Source organism: Natator depressus, chromosome 14, assembly GCF_965152275.1.
Source record: "Natator depressus isolate rNatDep1 chromosome 14, rNatDep2.hap1, whole genome shotgun sequence".
NCBI classification, from domain to species: Eukaryota; Metazoa; Chordata; order Testudines; family Cheloniidae; genus Natator; species Natator depressus.
The window spans coordinates 8,217,130-8,236,943 of NC_134247.1; the positions used below are offsets into that span (position 1 = coordinate 8,217,130).

Sequence of the window (19,814 nt, forward strand, 5' to 3'; positions counted from 1 at the left end):
TGCAGAGAACTGGCACGTCAGTGTCGCTGACAGTTAATGCAAGAAAAGACTTGATGCCTTTATAGTAAAGTGGCTGAACTAATATCATTCAAGGATTGCTGGCCATTGACTCTGGCTGCTTAAGTATAATGGAAAAAAATTGATTTGGAAGCAAGAGTGTGAAACGCTAAAGAGAAGATGTTTGAAATAGTCTCTAAAGTGAAACTGTGATGTCTAGCACTGCAAATTGCACTCTTAGGAAACCAAATGAATGAAACAATCCACAGAGAAAGAAAGCCAGTCTTGTATGAAGTAGCACTAGTGGATATGCACCAGTGTTAGAGCAAAATTTGATATGAAGAGTATGTGCGAACTCCCTCAAGTCAGTGGAGTTGTATGGATCTAATTGAGAATTTGCCCATATGAGCATAGGGGCATCAGATTCTCTTCCTGATCGATAGGAAAAACATTTGAATGTTTGTAATTTTTCTTGCACTATATGGGTGGGTTGATGTGATGGTGTGTTTGGTTGGATGCCAAAATTAAGAAAATTTCCAGGGAAAATCAAAATGAGATAACTTAAAAACCTGCATCATACTGGAATTAGAAAATAACTGCATGATCAAGCATCCTCAGCATTTTGATCAGGGACTGCAGGCAGTGGAATTTCCATAGACTTTGTGCATAGGGCAGATAGGCATTGCTCTGGAAATGGTCGTCATCCAAGGAAAAGCTCTATAGAACAACGGCTCAAAAGTTCTGAAAAATATAGCAATACTTAAGACAGAGAGTAGTGGAGGAACATTCAGAATATAGCCACTGTTATGTACCAAATATACACTGACTGCTATAACTAGTTGTCCGACAATTCTATTAGTTTAGTTATAACTTTGTTTTAGTACTCAACTTTGGGATAGAATCAATATATCCTTTCAAAATCATTTTAAAAAAACCTTTGCAATTGTGGATTTTTAGTGATTTTGATTCAATTTCTTGCAATAATCAAGAAAAAATAGGAAAGCTGCTAGAAAACAGGATTTATTGAGCAAGTGACCTGATGAAGCAATTGACATTTTAAATTGATCTGGACACATTTTGCTTTCTTTGCAGTGCTCATTTTTGCCTAAATTCTCCATTCACATAGAAACAAAATATGAGGACAACAAAGGAAGCAATGACAATGTAAGTATGATCTCTTTTGAAAAATAAATGTTTAAACCCATGCAAGGGCATTGTTAATCATGAAATATTCCTGGGGCTTGCATGGCTTACAAACTGGAAAAGAATGCTCAGCAGACCTTAATCTTTGCACCTGGATAGCCAACTCATCAGCATGAAGGGATGGACTTAGCTGACCTCTTGAGGGCCCGGTCCAGCCCTATGTTTCTATGATTCCATGAAGACTGTGCAACTTGCAAAAGAATTATGTAAAGCACGATGGTATAAAGAGTTTATGCCTCTTATCTTACCTCCAGGCTCCTCCTCTAATCTCAACATAATTCATGGGTGTGAATTTAATGCTGATGAAGGATTGTGGAGAATGAGGGAGATATCTATATCATATGTATGTCAGTTTACCTGCTTGATATTATCTGTGACTATGTGGAGCTGAATTAAAAGGAGTTGGTAGGAAGAACAAACAAGAAACAAAACAAGGGTCAGAGATAAGGCACCTCTGGGTAAACAACTTGAAGAGAACAATGGCTGGGCCATTAATTGGGAAGATGCTCTTACCAGGCACCAGTCAAAAGTTACACAGCTCTTTCCTCAAGACCATAGCCGAGAAATCAAAAGGGCTGTAAACAGTTAAAAACTGTCTCTCCAAAGACGGAGCAGGTAAGTGGCCAGTAGCAACTGAAGAGGAGACACTGACATAGAGACCCTGCCAGAGGCAGAGAATGAAGGAGGTCACTCTGTCTATCCCAGCACTGAGGTGGGGGTTTCTGGGTTAAGTGCACCTTCCTAGACTTGCAAGGAAAGGGTAAAGTTTAGATAAGATTAGATGCATGTAGATTTTTGTTATTTTAACCCAGTTCTCTGATTGCTGTGAATCTTTGGGTGAATAAACAATATGCTTATTTGGAAAAAGCTGTTTTGAGTCACTTTAATCAGCTGCTGGACACAGGCTGGGAAGTTTCTGGAGGAAGGTTTCTTGCAAGTGTCAAATACACTTGGGCTGGTTGTGTTAACAGTGTTGGAAAACAGGGTGGCTGCAGCCCAGTTATCCAGTCTGAGTTATTGAATTGTGGGGTTCCACCCTTGTTGAAGGAAGTAAATCCTGTCACATGAGGGGTGCATTTGAGAGAGACTGAAAAAGGTCTACGACACAGGTCACCCTATAACAATGAGTTGGGTGCTAGATGGCATTTCTGGAGACTGACGTTCTTTATTTACCCACACATTGCCCCAACCCTGACCCGGTGGAACCTCCTCTAGTGGTGAGAGAATAGGTCAGGCAACAAGTTCCTTGGCCTCTCTGCTAAATTGCTGAGTTGATGGGTGCATAATAATTGCAATTAGATAACTATAGTCTTGGTTTTAATCATGATTTTTGTGATGCAGACACTTTTCCATTGAAAACTGGACTGAGGCCACCAAGCAGCCATTGAATGATGATAACTTTCAGTCACTAGTTACGTGAGTCAGCCCTGGTCTACACTACGAGTTTAGGTCAAATTTAGCAGTGTTAGATCGATTTAACCCTGCACCCATCCACACAAGGAAGCCATTTTTGTCGACTTAATGGGCTCTTAAAATCGATTTCTGTACTCCTCCCCGACGAGGGGATTAGCGCTGAAATCGACATCGCCGGGTCAAATTTGGGTTAGTGTGGATGCACTTTGACGGTATTGGCCTCCAGGAGCTATCCCACAGTGCTCCATTGTGACCGCTCTGGACAGCACTCTGAACTCGGATGCACTGGTCAGGTAGACAGGAAAAGCCCTACGAACTTCTGAATTTCATTTCCTGTTTGGCCAGTGTGGCGAGCTCATCAGCAGAGGTGACCATGGAGTTCCAGAATCGCAAAAGAGCTCCAGCATGGACCGAACGGGAGGTACTGGATCTGATTGCTGTATGGGGAGACAAATCCATGCTATCAGAACTCCATTCCAAAAGACGAAATGCCAAAATATTTGAAAAAATCTCCAAGGGCATGAAGGACAGAGGCTATCACAGGGACCCACGGCAGTGCCACGTGAAACTTAAGGAGCTTAGGCAAGCCTACCAAAAAACCCAAGAGGCAAACGCCCACTCGGGGTCAGAGCCCCAGGCATGCCGCTTCTATGATGGGCTGCATGCAATTCTAGGGAGTGCCCCTACCGCTGCCCCACCCCTGTACATGAACTCCTGCAAGGGGGGAGTCTCATGCAACAGGCATGAGGATTTTGGGGACGAGGAAGATGATAGCACACACCAGGCAAGTGGAGAAACTGTTCTCCCTGACAGCCAGGAACTGTTTATCACCCTGGATCCAATACCCTCCCAACTCGGGCTCCCAGATCTTGAAGGCGGAGAAGGCAGCGCTGGTGAGTATACCTTTGTAAATATAATACATGGTTTAAAAGCAAGCATGTTTAATGATTAATTTGCCCTGAAGACTTGGGATGCATTCGCAGCCAGTACAGCTATGGAAAAGTCTGTTAACGTGTCTGGGGATGGGGTGGAAATCCTCCAGGGACATCTCAATGAAGCTGTCCTGGAGGTACTCCCAAAGCCTTTGCAAAAGGCTTCTGGGGAGGGCAGCCTTATTGCATCCTCCATGATAGGTCACTTTACCTCAGCAGGCCAGTAGCACATAGTCTGGAATCATTGCAAAAGGAAGCATGGCAGCGTGTGGTCCCGGTGTTTGCTGGCATTCAAGCAAGATCCATTCTTTATCTCTCTGTGTTATCCTCAGGAGAGTGATATCGTTCATGGTCACCTGGTTGAAATAGGGGAATTTTATTAAGGGGACATCAGAGGTGACTGTTCCTGCTGGGCTGTTTGCCTGTGGCTGAAAAGAAATCATCCCCGCTGTTAGCCACGCGGTCGGGGGAGGGGTGAAACGATCAGAGAATTGAGTGTGTGTGTGTGGGGGGGGGGTTAGTTGGGTTTGTGCTGCACCTTAACCTGAAAACATCAGCCCCGCCTTTTAAATGGCCAGTATGTCTTTTTCAATTTAAATCTCCCTTTTTTCTTCCCGCAGTTGCAAATGTTTCAACGCTGCAACTAGCATCTCTGTCCGAGGGGCTAGTGCAGATAAGAAGGTGAAAAAAACGCACTCGCGATGAAATGTTCTCTGAGCTCATGGAGTCCACCCAAACTGAAAGAGCCCAGAAGAATGTGTGGAGGCAGACAATGGCAGAGTCCAGGAAAGCACAAAATGAATGCGATGACAGGAGGGACGCATGAGAGGATAGATGGCTGGAGCAACAGGAGAGGTGGCGGCAGCATGATGAAAGGAGGCAGGATGCAATGCTGAGGCTACTGGAAAATCAAACTGATATGCTCCAGCATATGGTTGAGGTGCAGGAAAGGCACAGACCGCCATGCAGCCCCTGTGTAACCAACCACCCTCCTCCCCAAGTTCCATAGCCTCCTCACCCAGATGCCCAAGAATGCGGGGGGTGGGGGGGCGGGGTGCTCCAGGCACCCAACCACTCCACCCCAGACGACTGCCCAAGCAACAGAAAGCTGGCATTCAATAAGTTTTGAAGTGCAGTGTGGCCTTGTCCTTCCCTCCTCCCCTCATCCACCACCCCACCTGGTGCTTCCCACCTTCCATACCCCTCCCAGGCTACCTTGGCAGTTATCCCCCTATTTGTGTGATGAATTAATAAAGAATGCATGAATTTGAAACAACAATGACTTTATTGGCTCTGCAAGTGATAATCGAAGTGGGGAGGGGAGGACGGTTGGCTTACAGGGAAGTAGAGTGAACCAAGGGGGCGGGTTTTCATCAAGGAGAAACAAACAGAACTGTCACACCGTAGGCTGGTCAGCCACTAAACTGGTTTTCAAAGCTTCTCTGATGCGCAGCGTGCCCTGTTGTGCTCTTCTAACTGCCCTGGTGTCTGGCTGCACGTAATCAGCGGCCAGGCAATTTGCCTCAACTTCCCACCCCACCATAAACATCTTCCCCTTACTCTCACAGATATTGTGGGGCACACAGCAAGCAGTAATAACAATGGAAATATTGGTTTTGCTGAGGTCTAACTGAGTCAGTAAACTGCACCAGCGTGCTTTTAAACATCCAAATGCAAATTCTACCACCATTCTGCACTTGCCCAGCCTATAGTTGAACAGCTCCTGACTACTGTCCAGGCTCCCTGTGTACAGCTTCATGAGCCATGGCATTAAGGGGTAGGCTGGGTCCCCAAGGATAACTACAGGCATTTCAACATCCCCAACGGTTATTTTCTGGTCTGGAAGGTAAGTCTCTTGCTGCAGCTGTTCATACAGACCAGAGTTCCTGAAGATGAGCATCATGTACCTTTCCCAGCCATCCCACATTGATGTTGGTGAAACGTCCCTTGTGATCCACCAGTGCTTGCAGCACCATTGAAAAGTACCCCTTTCAGTTTATGTACTGGCTGCCTTGATGGTCTGGTCCAAAGATAGGGATATGCGTTCCGTCTATCGCCCCACCACAGTTAGGGAATCCCATTGCAGCAAAGCCTTCCACTATGACCTGCACATTTCCCAGAGTCACTACCCTTGATAGCAGCAGCTCAGTGATTGCGTTGGCTATTTGGATCACAGCAGCCCCCACAGTAGATTTGCCCACTCCAAACTGATTCCCAACTGACCGGTAGTTGTCTGGCATTGCAAGGTTCCAGAGGGCTATTGCCACTCGCTTGTGAACTGTGAGGGCTGCTCTCATCTTGGTATTCTTGCGCTTCAGGGGAGGCGAAAGCAAGTGACAAAGTTCCATGAAAGTGCCCTTACGCATGAGAAAGTTTTGCAGCCACTGGGAATCATCCCAGACCTGCAACACTATGCGGTCCCACCAGTCTGTGCTTGTTTCCTGGTCCCAGAATCAGCGTTCCATGGCATGAGCCTGCCCCATTGCCACCAGGATGGCCAAATTGCCGGGGCCCATGCTTTGAGAGGATTCTGTGTCCATGTCCTCATTACTCTCGTCACCGCGCTGCCATCGCCTCCTCGCCTGCTTTTGCAGGTTCTGGTTCTGCATATACTGCATGATAATGCGCGAGGTGTTTACAATGCTCATAACTGCTGCAGTGATCTGAGCCGGCTCCATGCTTCGGTGGTATGGCGTCTGCAGGAGAGCAGGGTCGCAGGGGAAGCAGTGGTTAGATGACCAGTTTTGCAGACCTGCTGCACCGTCTGTTGCCAGGACACAACAGCTGAGTGGGCTGCACGCTTGCCGTGGTATGGCGAGACAAGAGCAGCCGAGCAGAGTTGCAGTGGAAGCAGCCCTGCGAGACCACCAGGAGAGCAGAGTGCCAGCGGAAGCGGTGGATGACGACAGTCATGTAGAGGACCTGCGAGGTGGATTCATAGCATCAGGAGAGCAGAGTGGCAGTGGAAGTGGTGGATGATGATGACGACGGTTAGCAGTCCTACTGCACTGTCTGCTGAAAGCAGTATGGCGCCTGCACGGAAAAAAGGCACGAAACGATTGTCTGCCATTGCTTTCACGGAGGGAGGGGCGACTGATGACATGTACCCAAAACCACCCGTGACAATGTTTTTGCCCCATCGGGCATTGGGAGCTTAACCCAGAATTCCAATGGGCAGCGGAGACTGCAGGAACTGTGGGATAGCTACCCACACTGCAACGCTCTGAAAGTCGACTCTAGCCTCGGTACTGTGGATGCACTCCGCCAACTTAATACGCTAAGTGCATTAGTGTGGGGACACACACACAATCAACTGTATAAAATTACCTTCTAAAAATTGGGGGGAGGGATAGCTCAGTGGTTTGAGCATTGGCCTGCTAAACGCAGGGTTGTGAGTTCAATCCTTGACGGGGCCATTTAGGGATCTGGGGCAAAAATTGGGGATTGGTCCTGCTTTGAGCAAGGGGGTTAGACTAGATGACCTCCTGAGGTCCTTTCCGATTCTGTGACTTCTATAAATTCAACCTAATTTCATAGTGTAGACATACCCTTAGATTCAAACCAGTGAATTAGAAGGAGATAGGCTGTATATTCCATTGCCAATTATCTTAGTCTTCCAGTATGCCCAGTTTCATACAATTATTAAATTTTCTCTCCCCCTTTCTGGCCTTAGTAACACTTAACTCAGAGAAGGCCCACAGCTTATGGTCAAGCATTTGTGACAGATGGGAGGGACACACAGTGTCCTAGCACAGTCAGACTGCAGTGGCAGTTGGCAGGAAGAAAACGTGTTCTGCACTGGTAGCATGGAATAAGGAGAGTTGGAAAGTCAGTTTTCCACTCAACTCATTAACCAAGCAATGGATGCTTAAAAATATTTTCAGGATGTCAGCTCTCTGGAGCAAAAATATTACTGTGTCAAGCCCTGAATAAGTATCAAATCAGTGAACTTAAGGCAAACTGGACATAGGTGGGATCCTCAGCTGTGTACCACCGTTGAAATCAAGCTCTTTATAAACATTAATTCTGACTCCCAGTGACTTAAAGGGCTTTGGACTTGATCCCCAGCTCATTATTGCACTCAGAACTAGGTGAGTAGGTTTAAAATTCAGTCTACACTGGGATCAAAGTATTCTTTTATGGCAAAATTTGCAGCCAGACTCAGGCTAAATATGAAAAATTTTGCTCAGTCAGGTAACAGCAGAAAGGCCAGTTTTTCCTTTTTTGCTAAACTTTTCATTTGACTGCATTTAAATATTCAACAAGTTAAAATCATTATATTTTTGTATTTTCTCCACCGCCCCTTCCCCCCACCCTCTTTGGCAAAAGGCAAATATAGCTTTTAACTGAATTGTACCCATAACATTTTCACCTCTACTGCTCAGGTGAATTAGCAGCATCAGGTTGCATTCAAAGATACTGTATTCTATATTTCTCTTCACTTTAACTGCCAACCATTGATGTGGAAATAATTAACCGTAGGAGATGCTTTCATACATGTTGCAGTTTCAATACAGAATATGTTGAATCATCCCTACTAGTAGAGTAGAATGAGGAATAAATTTATTGTCCTAATAATGCATGAGTGACTTTAGCTAGGCTGTTTCTAGGCTTTCCTTGAGATTGCGCAGATCTTTTTTTAAAATTATTCTCTGAACTCTGATCCCTTCTTCAGTTGCATGTGATTTAATGAAATAGATATTGATTGTAAAAGCAATAATTAAATTGAAGAAAGCTAAAGATAATTATATTGATTAGTGGATGAAAGCAACATAAGTGCCTTCAGGCTCCTGTTATCGTTTAGTGAGCTAGTAAATTCATATTCTTACTTCACTTAACATGATGCATTATCTGGTAGCATTCTGTCTAATTCCAGTAACCCATCTAGATATAAATGTCTTCCTGACTTTTCTTCTTAAAATAAAGCTAATAGTCTTGAAAGCAGAAACTAATGAAAGACAACATTAACTAGAGCTATCCCTCTCTTGTGAGGAGAGATAGCTCAGTGGTTTGAGCATTGGCCTGCTAAACCCAGGGTTGTGAATTCAATCCTTGAGGAGGCCATTTAGCGATCTGGGGCAAAAATTGGGGGTTGGCCCTGCTTTGAGCAGGGGGTTGGACTAGATGATCTCCAGAGGTCCCTTCCAACCCTGATATTCTATAATTAAATTGTACCCAGGACCCAATTCTCCCCGACCTTATACCTTGTGTCATCATTAGGGCTGCAGGTTTGTCACAGTGGGAAAAATGTCATGGATACTGTGATTTTCCCATTTGTCTGTGACTTGTCTTTGTGTCTGTGACTTTAATAAACTCACCCAGCAGTGGCAGCTCCTGCAACTCCAGTCCTGGGGAGGGGGCGGCTGCGGCTGCCGCCCTGCTCCAGATATTGCAGCCTAGCACATGGGGTCATGACAGAATGTGGGGTAGGGCAAATTTGAGTGTGTTGCACTGTGACCTACTGCGTGGGTGTCACAGCACTGCTTAGGTTTGGCTCAACTGCTCCTCTGTCGTCGTGACAGAGGGGCAGCCAGGCCAAACCTGAGCAGCACTGCAACCCCATGCTCCAAGTCACAACACCCAGAGTGGGGAGCAAAGCCCAGCCCTGCAAGGCAGGAGTTGCAGATGCCACTGCTGTGGGCCTCCTTCTGATTTGTCATGGTATCTTCTTATCAAAAATAGCAAAACCCGTGACTTACCATTATGCTCCATTATCTTTGACAAAAAATGCTGTGATAACTCTGCACCCCGAGTGATCATTTACGTTTGTGAAAAATGGGAGTAAAATGGTACCATTCTGTAGTTTTGCATTTTCTTTGCACAAGTTGTAAACGATGACACAAAGTGCAAAGCAGTGCAGATTGGAGCTCTTTATTGAGATAACGCACTAATGAGGCTTGTCTACATGATAGTGGTGCAGTACCATAAATCTAGCCACTTGTGATTTCTAGTGCTACAACAAAGCTGAAGTAACTAGCTGTTCACATGGCAACTCTCCCTTTGGAAAAACAGAGTCAACGTTGGATGAACATGTTAGTACATCAAATAATGGTGTTTGAAACTGGGCTAATGAGGCAAGCCACTCAGCATTGCTGCTTAAGGGTCTTTTTAGAAAGTGGAGTTTTTATTTTAAATTAGAAGGTAATATTTTGTTTAAATGAGAATGTCTTATAAAATATGAATGGCCCCAAACTGGCATCTCTCAGCTAATCACGAATATTGCCTCCCTCATGTGTCTTTAAGTCAACTGCAAATCTGCTGCTTTTAGCTGCTCTGAGGCAGGAACCAAAACAGAAAAGACCCTGTTGGGAAGAGAGGAACTATATCTGTACAGCATGTAGCACAATGGGGTCCATCTTCATGACAGCGAATCCTAATATTAATAATAATAATAAAACAATGCCTACAACAAGGGCTCCATACATTGACAGGTGATACAAATACAGGCCTGTCTCTCTCAGTTCCATCTTTTCTCACTGATTGCATGAAAAATAATGCATAATGTGCATATTTGATTTTTATTTTGTCCATAAGGTAAAATCAGCAAGAGAAGAGATTGTTATGTGCATACATAAAAGCGCTGTTTTGAATGCCAGCTCCGCATTGATTAATAACATAGATATGATGGAAGGGAATTCTGAAAGTTTTCTAATTCCTTAAATGGTATAAATTCACAGACATGCGTGGTATGACTTGTTGCTCACTCCTGTGTGATTGGATTGTCCTGGCCTCCATGAAAAGGCATGTGTTCATTAATTGTTGACTTCAGTTCTTGGTTCAGGCAGATATTCGTTTCTTCCTTTCGTCCTGTAGCCATTCAGCATTTATTATCTCATATTAGATACATTTCACTCCAGAAAAGGTGAGGTAGAGAATAGCCTGGATTTTCCCAATTGGTACTCCCCAAATTCTGCTCTGTTCCCACCACAGATACTGAGACTTTGTTTATTTTGTCCTTTTCGGGGATTGTGGCCAGACACAGCTTAGCAGTCGGTCACAAATAGTATCCGCTGCAGTCCTCCAGCTGGTAATAGGATCCATCCAAGGAGGACCACATGTACTGTAAATTTGGTATTATAAAAGTCATCCAGACTTGCAACGATCATTGGTCCTTACAGTATAATGATATTTATAGGACAGCCAAACGATAAAGTATTTGCTAGGCTATTTCTAAAGTGCTGCACATAAGAATGTACACTACATTTAATTTATGAACTGAGAGTGAGCTTGAATTTTAAAAAGCAGACACCCTAAAAATGAAAAAAACTATGTTTATTCAAACCCAATTGTCTAGTCCTTAAATAGTCTATAATGGAGGACTACAGGGAAAAAAAGAAAGCATTTATTTTATTGTTAGGCAGGAGTTCTATGGGCTTTGGTTTTTATGGTTTTGTTTTCAAATTCAGATTAGTAAAGCAGCTGCCTACAATAGCTGTGATTTACCTTAATAAATAGCAATCCCTGTAAGAAAGATGGCTTGAAACATCTTCTTGTCGGTCCTCTCATTTAGATGTGAAAAGAGCTAGAGCCAGAGTTAGATATTGAAAAGACGATAATATACCAGGTCCGTGAACTGTAAAGTAGGTATAAATATTAAGTATTGTGACTAGATTTATGAGCTTTTGGCTGTAAAATGATAATTTTCTTCAGTCCTCATCTGATGTTTGTCACTTAATTTACAGTCATTAAGGCCAGCTATATTGTTCTGATATTTCAATCACTGCCTTAAGAGGGAGCCCAAGACAGTGTGGGGACTCCATCTCAGAGACTCTTAAGGTAAACACGCTGTTTTCTCCACCCTCCATTTCCCCATACCAAAATAAATATAAATAGGGAATTGCACAGCTTGCCTTTTATTATACAGAAGGAGGGCCCAGTGGTTTGAACACTAGCCTAGAACTTTGGGATCCTGGGTTCAAATCCTTGCTCTGCCACAGTCTTTCCACATGATCTTGGGTAGTCACTTAATATCTCTGTGTGCCTCAGTTGTCCATCTGTAAAATGGGGATGATACTTCTCTGCCTCACAGGGGTGTTGTGAGTATAAATATGTGAAAGATTATGAGGCACAACAAAGATACTGTGGTAATGGGGGCCGTGACAGAGTTTGAGTAGCCTCAGGCTGACTCACTTTTCTGTGTACTTGATAAGCAAAAGTGATGAGATAATTAAGTACCAAGTGATGTGATAATTAAGTACAAGTCAACAAGGGGATTCAGCTGAGGACAGTTAAAAGAAAGAGGGTAAAGCAGGAAGGAAGGGCCAGAGATGTCCAGGATCTCAGGGAGGTGAGATCTCTCCCTGCCCTGTGGCTAGGGAGAAGGTAAACGCCTTCTGTTGTGGGGGAACAAGGACTTGTGTAGCACACTGTAAATGAAGCATTTGGTGTTAAACTTGTGACTGATGTCTATGAGGACTGTATGCAGTACGGAGTGCTGGATGAGGGAACCCTGCCCTGTGACAGGCCTAAACAGTAGATAGATAACATGCAAAACTTTAGTTTCTGAAGGTCTAGATGTCTTTCTGCTTTGGTAGAGGATTTCATCAAACCTAAATTGAAATGGATTCCTTGTCTTCCCCCAGCCTTCATCTGATGTAGTACAAGAAATATTTTCCGTGCACATAAAAAATACCTTTGAGCCAAATTCTGCCCTTGGAGATAGAGTTCCCATTGACTCTGATGGTAACAATTAGTTCTTTCTAACAGATGATCATATCCACTCCATTTTGTGCCTTTGGATAGCACATGATCTCTCCGAATGGGGCATGTGTTTGAAGATATTGATTGACCTCAAGCAATTTTAGCCTGAGGGGAATGACGGAGGTTGCTGTCCACCCCTGAATCCTGTAAATCCAATAAGTGGAGTGGATTCTCCAGGTCTGAATAGCTGATATGTCAGAACTTGGGACATTACCCCTAAGGGCTTTTGCTTCTTAGAAGAGTTGACATGAGTTGAACTCTTTGTGTAGGGCTGTAGCATTTGTTTAAGCATGCCGCTTGCTCCTGCTCTGCCAATAAAAAGTGATGTGGTAAGTGAACATTCAGGGAATGACACACATTTCCTCAGGCACTTAGCTCTGACGCAGATGTCCATAAGGTTTGCTTATGTTTTCAGAATTCATGTAGTGATAGACTCTCTTTAAGGCCAGCCGGATGGGCCCTCATGGTAAACAAGGAGCGACACCATGACAGCCAAGGAAGAGAATAAAAAAAGTCCAGGAAAAATATATGACACTTGTTCTTCCATCAATCATCATCATCATAAGATTTTCTTATTTAAGACTGGTAGGATGAGGGTCAGTAAGATCTCTGAAGTATTTATATGTACAAAAGTGTATGGATCTCTGAGACAATATTTTAGTTAGCTCAGTCAAAATATTGCTGAATAAATTGAATAGGAGGTATATCTAAATTTTATTTATTTTCTTTTATTTAGGCAAACTGGAAAATAGGATTTGGGGCCTAATTTATTCTAGGGTTATACCGGTTAATGTCAGTGTACACCGTTATGGTGCAAACTCCACCGGCAGATAAGATTATGGTAGCACAAGGCAGCTGCAACCTCAGTTTGGTGGGGCTAGAGGTGTAAAGGCTCAGTACAGCCGCAAAAGTTGATGAGTTGGCTGGAAAGAGGGCATGGCCAAGGTTGCTGGGAAGTGCAGTGACGCAGCATCTCATTCAGCAGCTCCTGCCTCAGCTTCTCCCCCAGCACCTAGAGCTCCGTCTCTCACAGCAGTTTCGCCTGTAGCACTTTGACAGGAATTATAGCTACCCTACCAACCTGCAGAGTGAGTAAGAGGGTTAGAGAACAAATTGTGGCTGGGGCTATTCTGCCCTTGAAGCAGTGGTGAGCTGGAGCCGGTTCCCACCAGTTCGCTAGAACCGGTTGTTAAATTTAGAAGCCCTTTTAGAATTGGTTGTTCCGCGAGGGAAAACCGGTTCTAAAAGGGCTTCTAAATTTAACCGGCCAAAAGTGGCGCCTTGGGCACCGACTCCACAGGTGCTCCAGCCCTGGAGCACCCAAGGGGAAAATATGGAGGGTGCAGAGCACCACCGGTAGCTCCCCTCCCCACCCCCGGCCCCAGCTCACCTCCGCTCTGCCTTCGGCTCCTCGACTGAACGCGCCTCCCCGCCCTGCTTCTCTCCCCCCCCCCCACGGCTTCCCACGAATCAGCTGTTCGTGCAGGAAGCTGGGGCAGGCTGAGAAGCAGACCGTGGCTTCCCGCTCAGGCCCAGGGAGGCGGAGGTGAGCTGGGGTGGGGGGGCGTGAGGAGGGCCGCCCGCATCGCAGTAGGTAACCCAGGGGGGCCGTGCAGGGGAACTGCTCCCCGCCCCAGCTCACCTCCGCCACCCTCCTGCCTGGTTCTGGGGGCAGTCAGGGGACAGGAGAGAGGGGTGGATGGGGCAGGGGTCCTGGGGGGAGGCATCAAGGAACGCCGGGGGTTGGATGGGGCAGGAGTCCCGGGGGGGAATGCGGGGGGGGCCCACGATCCCCTCGTGGGGTGAGGAGGGAACCAGTTGTTAAGATTTTGGCAGCTCATCACTGCCTTGAAGTAACAGGGCCTGACTAGTATAAGTTACCCATCTAATTTCAAAATGGACGATATATTTGTCTTTACTGAAGTTTCCATTTTGAAGATAGTCTGAATGGAACGAGGTTGTTATTGCTGATGTGCTGTCTGGGGCATATAATCTATAGGAATTTTTTTGCGTATTAATAGTGATAAACAAAATATCTGCAAAAAAAATACAAAGGCAAAATTACTCAAAATCTGGGAAATCTTTTCACATTTCACTACGAATGAGAAAATAGGCCCATCTCAGCAAAAAATTCCACAGTCCAATTTGTCACTCAAAAATGAGCCAGGGAAGTTCAGGTTTTCTGAATTTTTCAGTACAAAAATAACCTTTTTGTAAAATGTCACTGAGAAATTAAACCTGCACAAAGCCACTCAAAGTGAAATGGCAAAACCTTCATGCAAAAAATGTTACCTGTTTCACACATCTCTCGTTGTTGTGCACCACAGAAGCTACAGGGGAAGCCACCTCTGTCTGCTCCCTGATTTGTAAATGAGCTTTGTGTTTTAGAAGCAATGGTATGTCATCTGTTGATAGTGAATTCCTTGCTTTGCTGAGACCTGTATCAATTCTGCTGAAATAATATTAAACCATTAAATAATCTCCACCCCCATAATCCATTTATTAAAAGTCAATTTATATTGCATCCGTTTCTTACAGGCTGTCCAAGGAGTGTATATAAATTAATTAAATCTTGGTCTAGAACAACATTATAAGTTTTCAAGAACAAAATGTTTCACCTTTTTTTACACAGAGCTTCAGTGGCAGATCTGCACACAGCTACGTGTAATGGTTAGGCTGTTATAATCTAAAGTTAATACATTCTCTCCAGAATACAAGTCAAATTATAGCAAGTGGATGTTTCAAGGGTGAATCAGATGCCTTAACATTCTGACATGCACACACACACACATGCAAAGAAAACAGAATTATTGACCCTTTCAGATGTATACTTCTCATTGTTCTGTCTGCATGTCTTTGCTGTCTACCAAAGCTATGTCAGACAGCTACACATGAGTCCGTTTGTGGGTGAGTTCAAAGCTGGTATCAACCTCGTTATAAATATACACCAGCATTAAATGGTAATAAAAATATATGAAGGGAAGGAACAGAGTGTGACATGCATAGCTAGCAAAGAACTGTTTTTAAGCTAGATCTGCATGCTACATGCTGTCTGGGCCGGGGAAAGTTACTCTAGGCTAGGGCAAACTTGTAGTGTGGGCAGATGCTATTAAAATAAACGAGTGAGTCGCAGAAAGACGTTTCACTTTCCTTGGGCTTTTCATATTGGTTGCAGAATTCTCATTATCTTTGACAGACTTTTCTTTTTATGCAAGAATACATTTCTCCTGATCCTTGGTCAGTGAATTTTACTGCCTGGTTGGTGATAGTGGGGAGCAAAAGGTACAGTACTTAAAAATAATTGAACAGTTGTCATAATAGAAAAGAATTATTTATAAATTTCTTGCCACCCTGTGCTGCTTGTAGTATAAAACCTATGCCCTTAAGAAGATGACTGGTTTGTTACACTGAAGAATACCATGAAAGTTTTTAATATGTGGAATAATAGAACAGGATACTCTTTCTTTTGTTAGTGAGGTGTGGAGCATTTATTAGCAAGAATACATACAGCCTCTTAAGGGCAATACAAGACGGTAGCAAAGATTTAGAGGCATACTCATCTTTAAAAATAACAGGATGTGGTATCTTCTCAATGGGCCACATTTTGTGTGTATAACTCTGAATAACATTGTTGCAGTAGGAGCCACAAACATAAATGTCTGTGGACCAAGAGAAGAATATACCTCCAGTGTGCTCCTCGCTCTCCAACAGAATGCACTGTCACCAATGGAATTTTGGTCCTATAAAAGATATTACCTCACCCACCTTGTTTCAGAATTGAGCATTTGTCGAATTAAAGCACAGAGGTAACGCTATTGTGCACATAACCCTTTATGCAGAGGAATAATAGCAGTATTTGATCAATTAACAGCAGTATTGTTCGACAAATTAATAGAACATGCTAAAAATATGTGGCTAATAGGTACATATTGCTCAATATTTAGCCTCAAAACAGTGGAGTGTCATCATTTAAAGATAGGAAATCTTTTCTAACTTATGAGTTCTAATTCTGCAACCCTGGGAAGTGATTGAATGTGCAGTGTTACACATCATGCTTCTAAAAATATGCTCCTTCCTCTTTAATGTGCAACTTTGCAGTGTCTGTTGCCATATAAAGAAACATGCAGCTGGAGTAAAATTCAGTTGTAGGTTTTACCTAAAATACGAGGGTGACAAGCAAAGCTGTTTTTGGTTCTGCTTTTTTATTTTTAGTTTTTTGGTTGCTCTCTTACTTAATAAAGTGGAATCTAGTTATCGCAAACCCTGATATAGCGCAGTTCCACTAAATCCTGAAATGGAACTCTGGCTAGAGTGAACTTCTGTTCGTTTCTATTTGAAGGAAAGTTGTGCGGCAAAACATGATAACTTTAATAGCGGGCGTTCAGTTGTACTCTAATTTAGCCTTGATGAACATTTATAAAATAGAAATATGATAATTATGAGCACCTCTTATTATACATCATTGCAAAATGTGCCTGAATCCCAGAATAGGTTCTTTTTAGGGACAACTTTATCTGTCCTATATTGATAATGTTTGACAGTATTAATTGCACTGTTTACTTGGGTCCTGCAAGTTTTCAATTAAACCTCTTCATTGTGAAGAGAGCCCCACCTAATGGCTCTTCTAACAAACACAGGCAAACATGCAGGGAGATCAGGTTGAAAGTCACATGGTATGGAGGGCCCAAGCCTTGCTGAACTATAGGTGCTGGAACTAGGGGTGCTACCGCACCCCCTGGCTTGAAGTAGTTTCCATCATATACAGGATTTACAATTTGGTTCAATGGCTCTCAGCACCCCCACTATACAAATAGTTCCAGCACCCCTGTGCTGAACACCTTTACAAATAGTCAGTCCCAAGCGCACGCACAGGCTTCACGGAAAACAGAATTGAGCCCATTGTGACAGGGTTATTAACCAGAAAAATCATCTTGCCTCTAACTTCTAAAACTTCAACAAATAGTAGAGAGGCCATGCACGGCAAGTCCAGTACCTGGTCCTGCATACAGATGTGATGGCATTCAAAAACCATTCACTGGTAAATAGTAGTGGGGGAGTGTGGTGCACTGGATAGCAGGATAAATCTAAATAAACTACACTTCATATGAGGTGAACTAATAGTGGGAGCTTGACAAAGAGATAAAAAGGGGAGAGGAAGGCTGTAAATATACAACTACCTTTTTGAAGTTCACACCATGGCAGACAATGATGTCACTCATTCATATTCAATGGGCCACATTTACAGCTGGTATAAATAGGTGCAATTCCATGATCTCAAATGGGGTTGCCCTTACTTAAAGACATTGGTGGCTATGGTGCAATGTGTCCAGGTAGATAATTATCCTGGGTGAACAGGTATTGCAACATAAACCAAATCCTGCAATCCTTACTCAGGCAAAATTCCCATTCAAGCAAATTAACAGGTTTTTTATTTTATTTTTAAATTTGGGCTTGGGTTAACTAACCTTTTTTCAAGCCAAATTACAAACCTCAGAAAACAGAGGTTTATAATGGAAATGCTGACACAAGCTGCTATCGGATGCTGTGGTATTAAATTGGAAATTAGCCAACAGTTCTGGCTTTATGCCAATCCAAGGAGATTGAAATCACAAGTTAGAGAGTGTAGGCTTTGTGCCAGATTTTTAATAGAAAAAATGAAATGCTCATATTTACAATCCTTTTTGCAAAGTTACACCACTATTTATACATACACATCTTTCCTCAAAGTACCAAAATAACCCCCCTGTCTTGGGTTTTGTTTCATAAAATTTTTAATTCTCCAGTTAAACATTCTCTCTCCCCCTCCCCACCGCCCGCCATTTTCCTTACAGGCTTACTTCTGAATTGCCTGGGGATGTTCAGGGACTTCTATAGATCGATAGATGTATTCTGGACATCTTGGGGAAACTGAGTTCTAATGAAAATAACCAGGATGTGGGAGTGGTGACCAGCAAATAGCTGGTTGTCAAGGTTTTAGAAAGGAAATTCACAGGCAAAAAATTAGAATACTATTTTAACGTGGTGAGTTTTTTTAATTAAACCAAGTATTTTAATCACCTAATGGGCACCTGAAGAAACAAAAACCTGGTGGTCTATATAGAGAGGAATAGGATTGCTCTGACTATTGATACAATCAGGTATTAATATTCTGTGTGCGCTGCTGGAGTGGTAGGCTGTGATAAAGGATGCACTACAAACACAAATCAGCATACCTCCAGTTACATATTCAGACTCTTTCAAGGCTCACATATGGGTTGGCAATGCACTCCACTGGGGTATGAGAGATTCCCGGGGCCAAAACCAGCCTAGCAATCTTCATTCTCCTCATACAACCTTATAAAAGCATTTGTTGAGTGTTAACAAGCATTCATTTAGCTGGTATTATAAAAATCTGTATGGCCTCATTTTAGGTTTATGCTTTATGGGTCCAATCTCTCATTCAGATCAATGGGAGCTCTGTTTGCATAGGGAATATATGAGTAGGACCAAGCCCAAGTGCAAAGAATCAGGATAGGTGTGTTGGTTTAGCTTCAGAGTGGCTGGGATGGGTTTTCATTGCTTTAGAAAGAAGAGTACATAGTCGTCCAAGAGTGCTGTTGCTGTAGGAGGCATAAGGATAGTATGAGTCAATGAGGTTCTTCTTGGTGTAAGAAGTTACAAAATAGCGAGCCAGGGAATAGCCCAATATATTTGCTATTAGGAAGGGAATTTTTTATGTCTAGGACATTCATTCAATTCTAGCTCAGCTCAGGAGTGGTCAACAGCCATTAGTCTGGCTGCTTTTAAATCTATGTGAAAGGAGTTTGTGGTCTCAGTTCACTTCCTAATGGACAGGAACCCACATCACAAAATCCACCACACCAACCAGTGCTAATTGATGTATGTTGGTGGTCTCAGGAAAGGGGTTAGGACTGAGCTGGCCATAGAAACTAAATATCCCTTAGAAGTGGTCTTCTCCTACAGAGTTGGCAGGCAGTTGTGCTTGTTTTCTGGATAAACAGGAGACTTGAGGCTTCAGAACTCCCAGTCTGGCTCCTTCCTAAAGTACTAAATTCAGCTAAAAATGTTAAAATAAAAAAGAAAGAAAACAAAATGGCAAAATTTCAGCAAAAGATACAAAGGCACTGGAGAAGCTTCAGCAAAACAAACTACCTATTCAATCCCGTTATCAAAGCACTTGCTGTTCCTATTCCAAGGAACAGGAAAAACAATAACAAATGTTGAGCCATGAAAAGGATTCTGTAACGAGAATATTTGAATAAATAAAGACGAAAGTTTTCATTCTAGCAGTTGCTAAGGAATCACCACCCTGTGAAGTGAAGGAAGAGTGCAAATTACAGCTAAAATCCCCCCAAAATGTTGTATTTCAGGGAGGAAGGTTCTACGGCAGGGCTGGTTGCAGCAGACTGACAAATCTGCAGCTGCAGGGGGACCTTGGTGTGAGGGAAAATCTGCCCAGGCAGTGGGCTTACTTCTTTATAAACCTACGGAGATTAGGTCCCAAGATCAGTGCCAGCAGTTCCGTTGCTCTCTGCACAGTTATCCAAATAGTGACCCCTTTGTAGCTTT

The 19,814-nt window shown here is 43.3% G+C and overlaps 1 protein-coding gene across 1 annotated transcript in view; it reads left to right on the plus strand.

Moving 5' to 3' along the window:
* The window catches only part of PITPNC1 (phosphatidylinositol transfer protein cytoplasmic 1), a 195,955-nt gene that overhangs the window by 126,897 nt on the left and 49,244 nt on the right, over positions 1-19,814 (plus strand). The window contains exon 6 of the mRNA XM_074971198.1: positions 1,090-1,161. Within this exon, the coding sequence (XP_074827299.1) occupies positions 1,090-1,161 (72 nt within the window). The remainder of the gene's footprint in view (positions 1-1,089; positions 1,162-19,814) is intronic.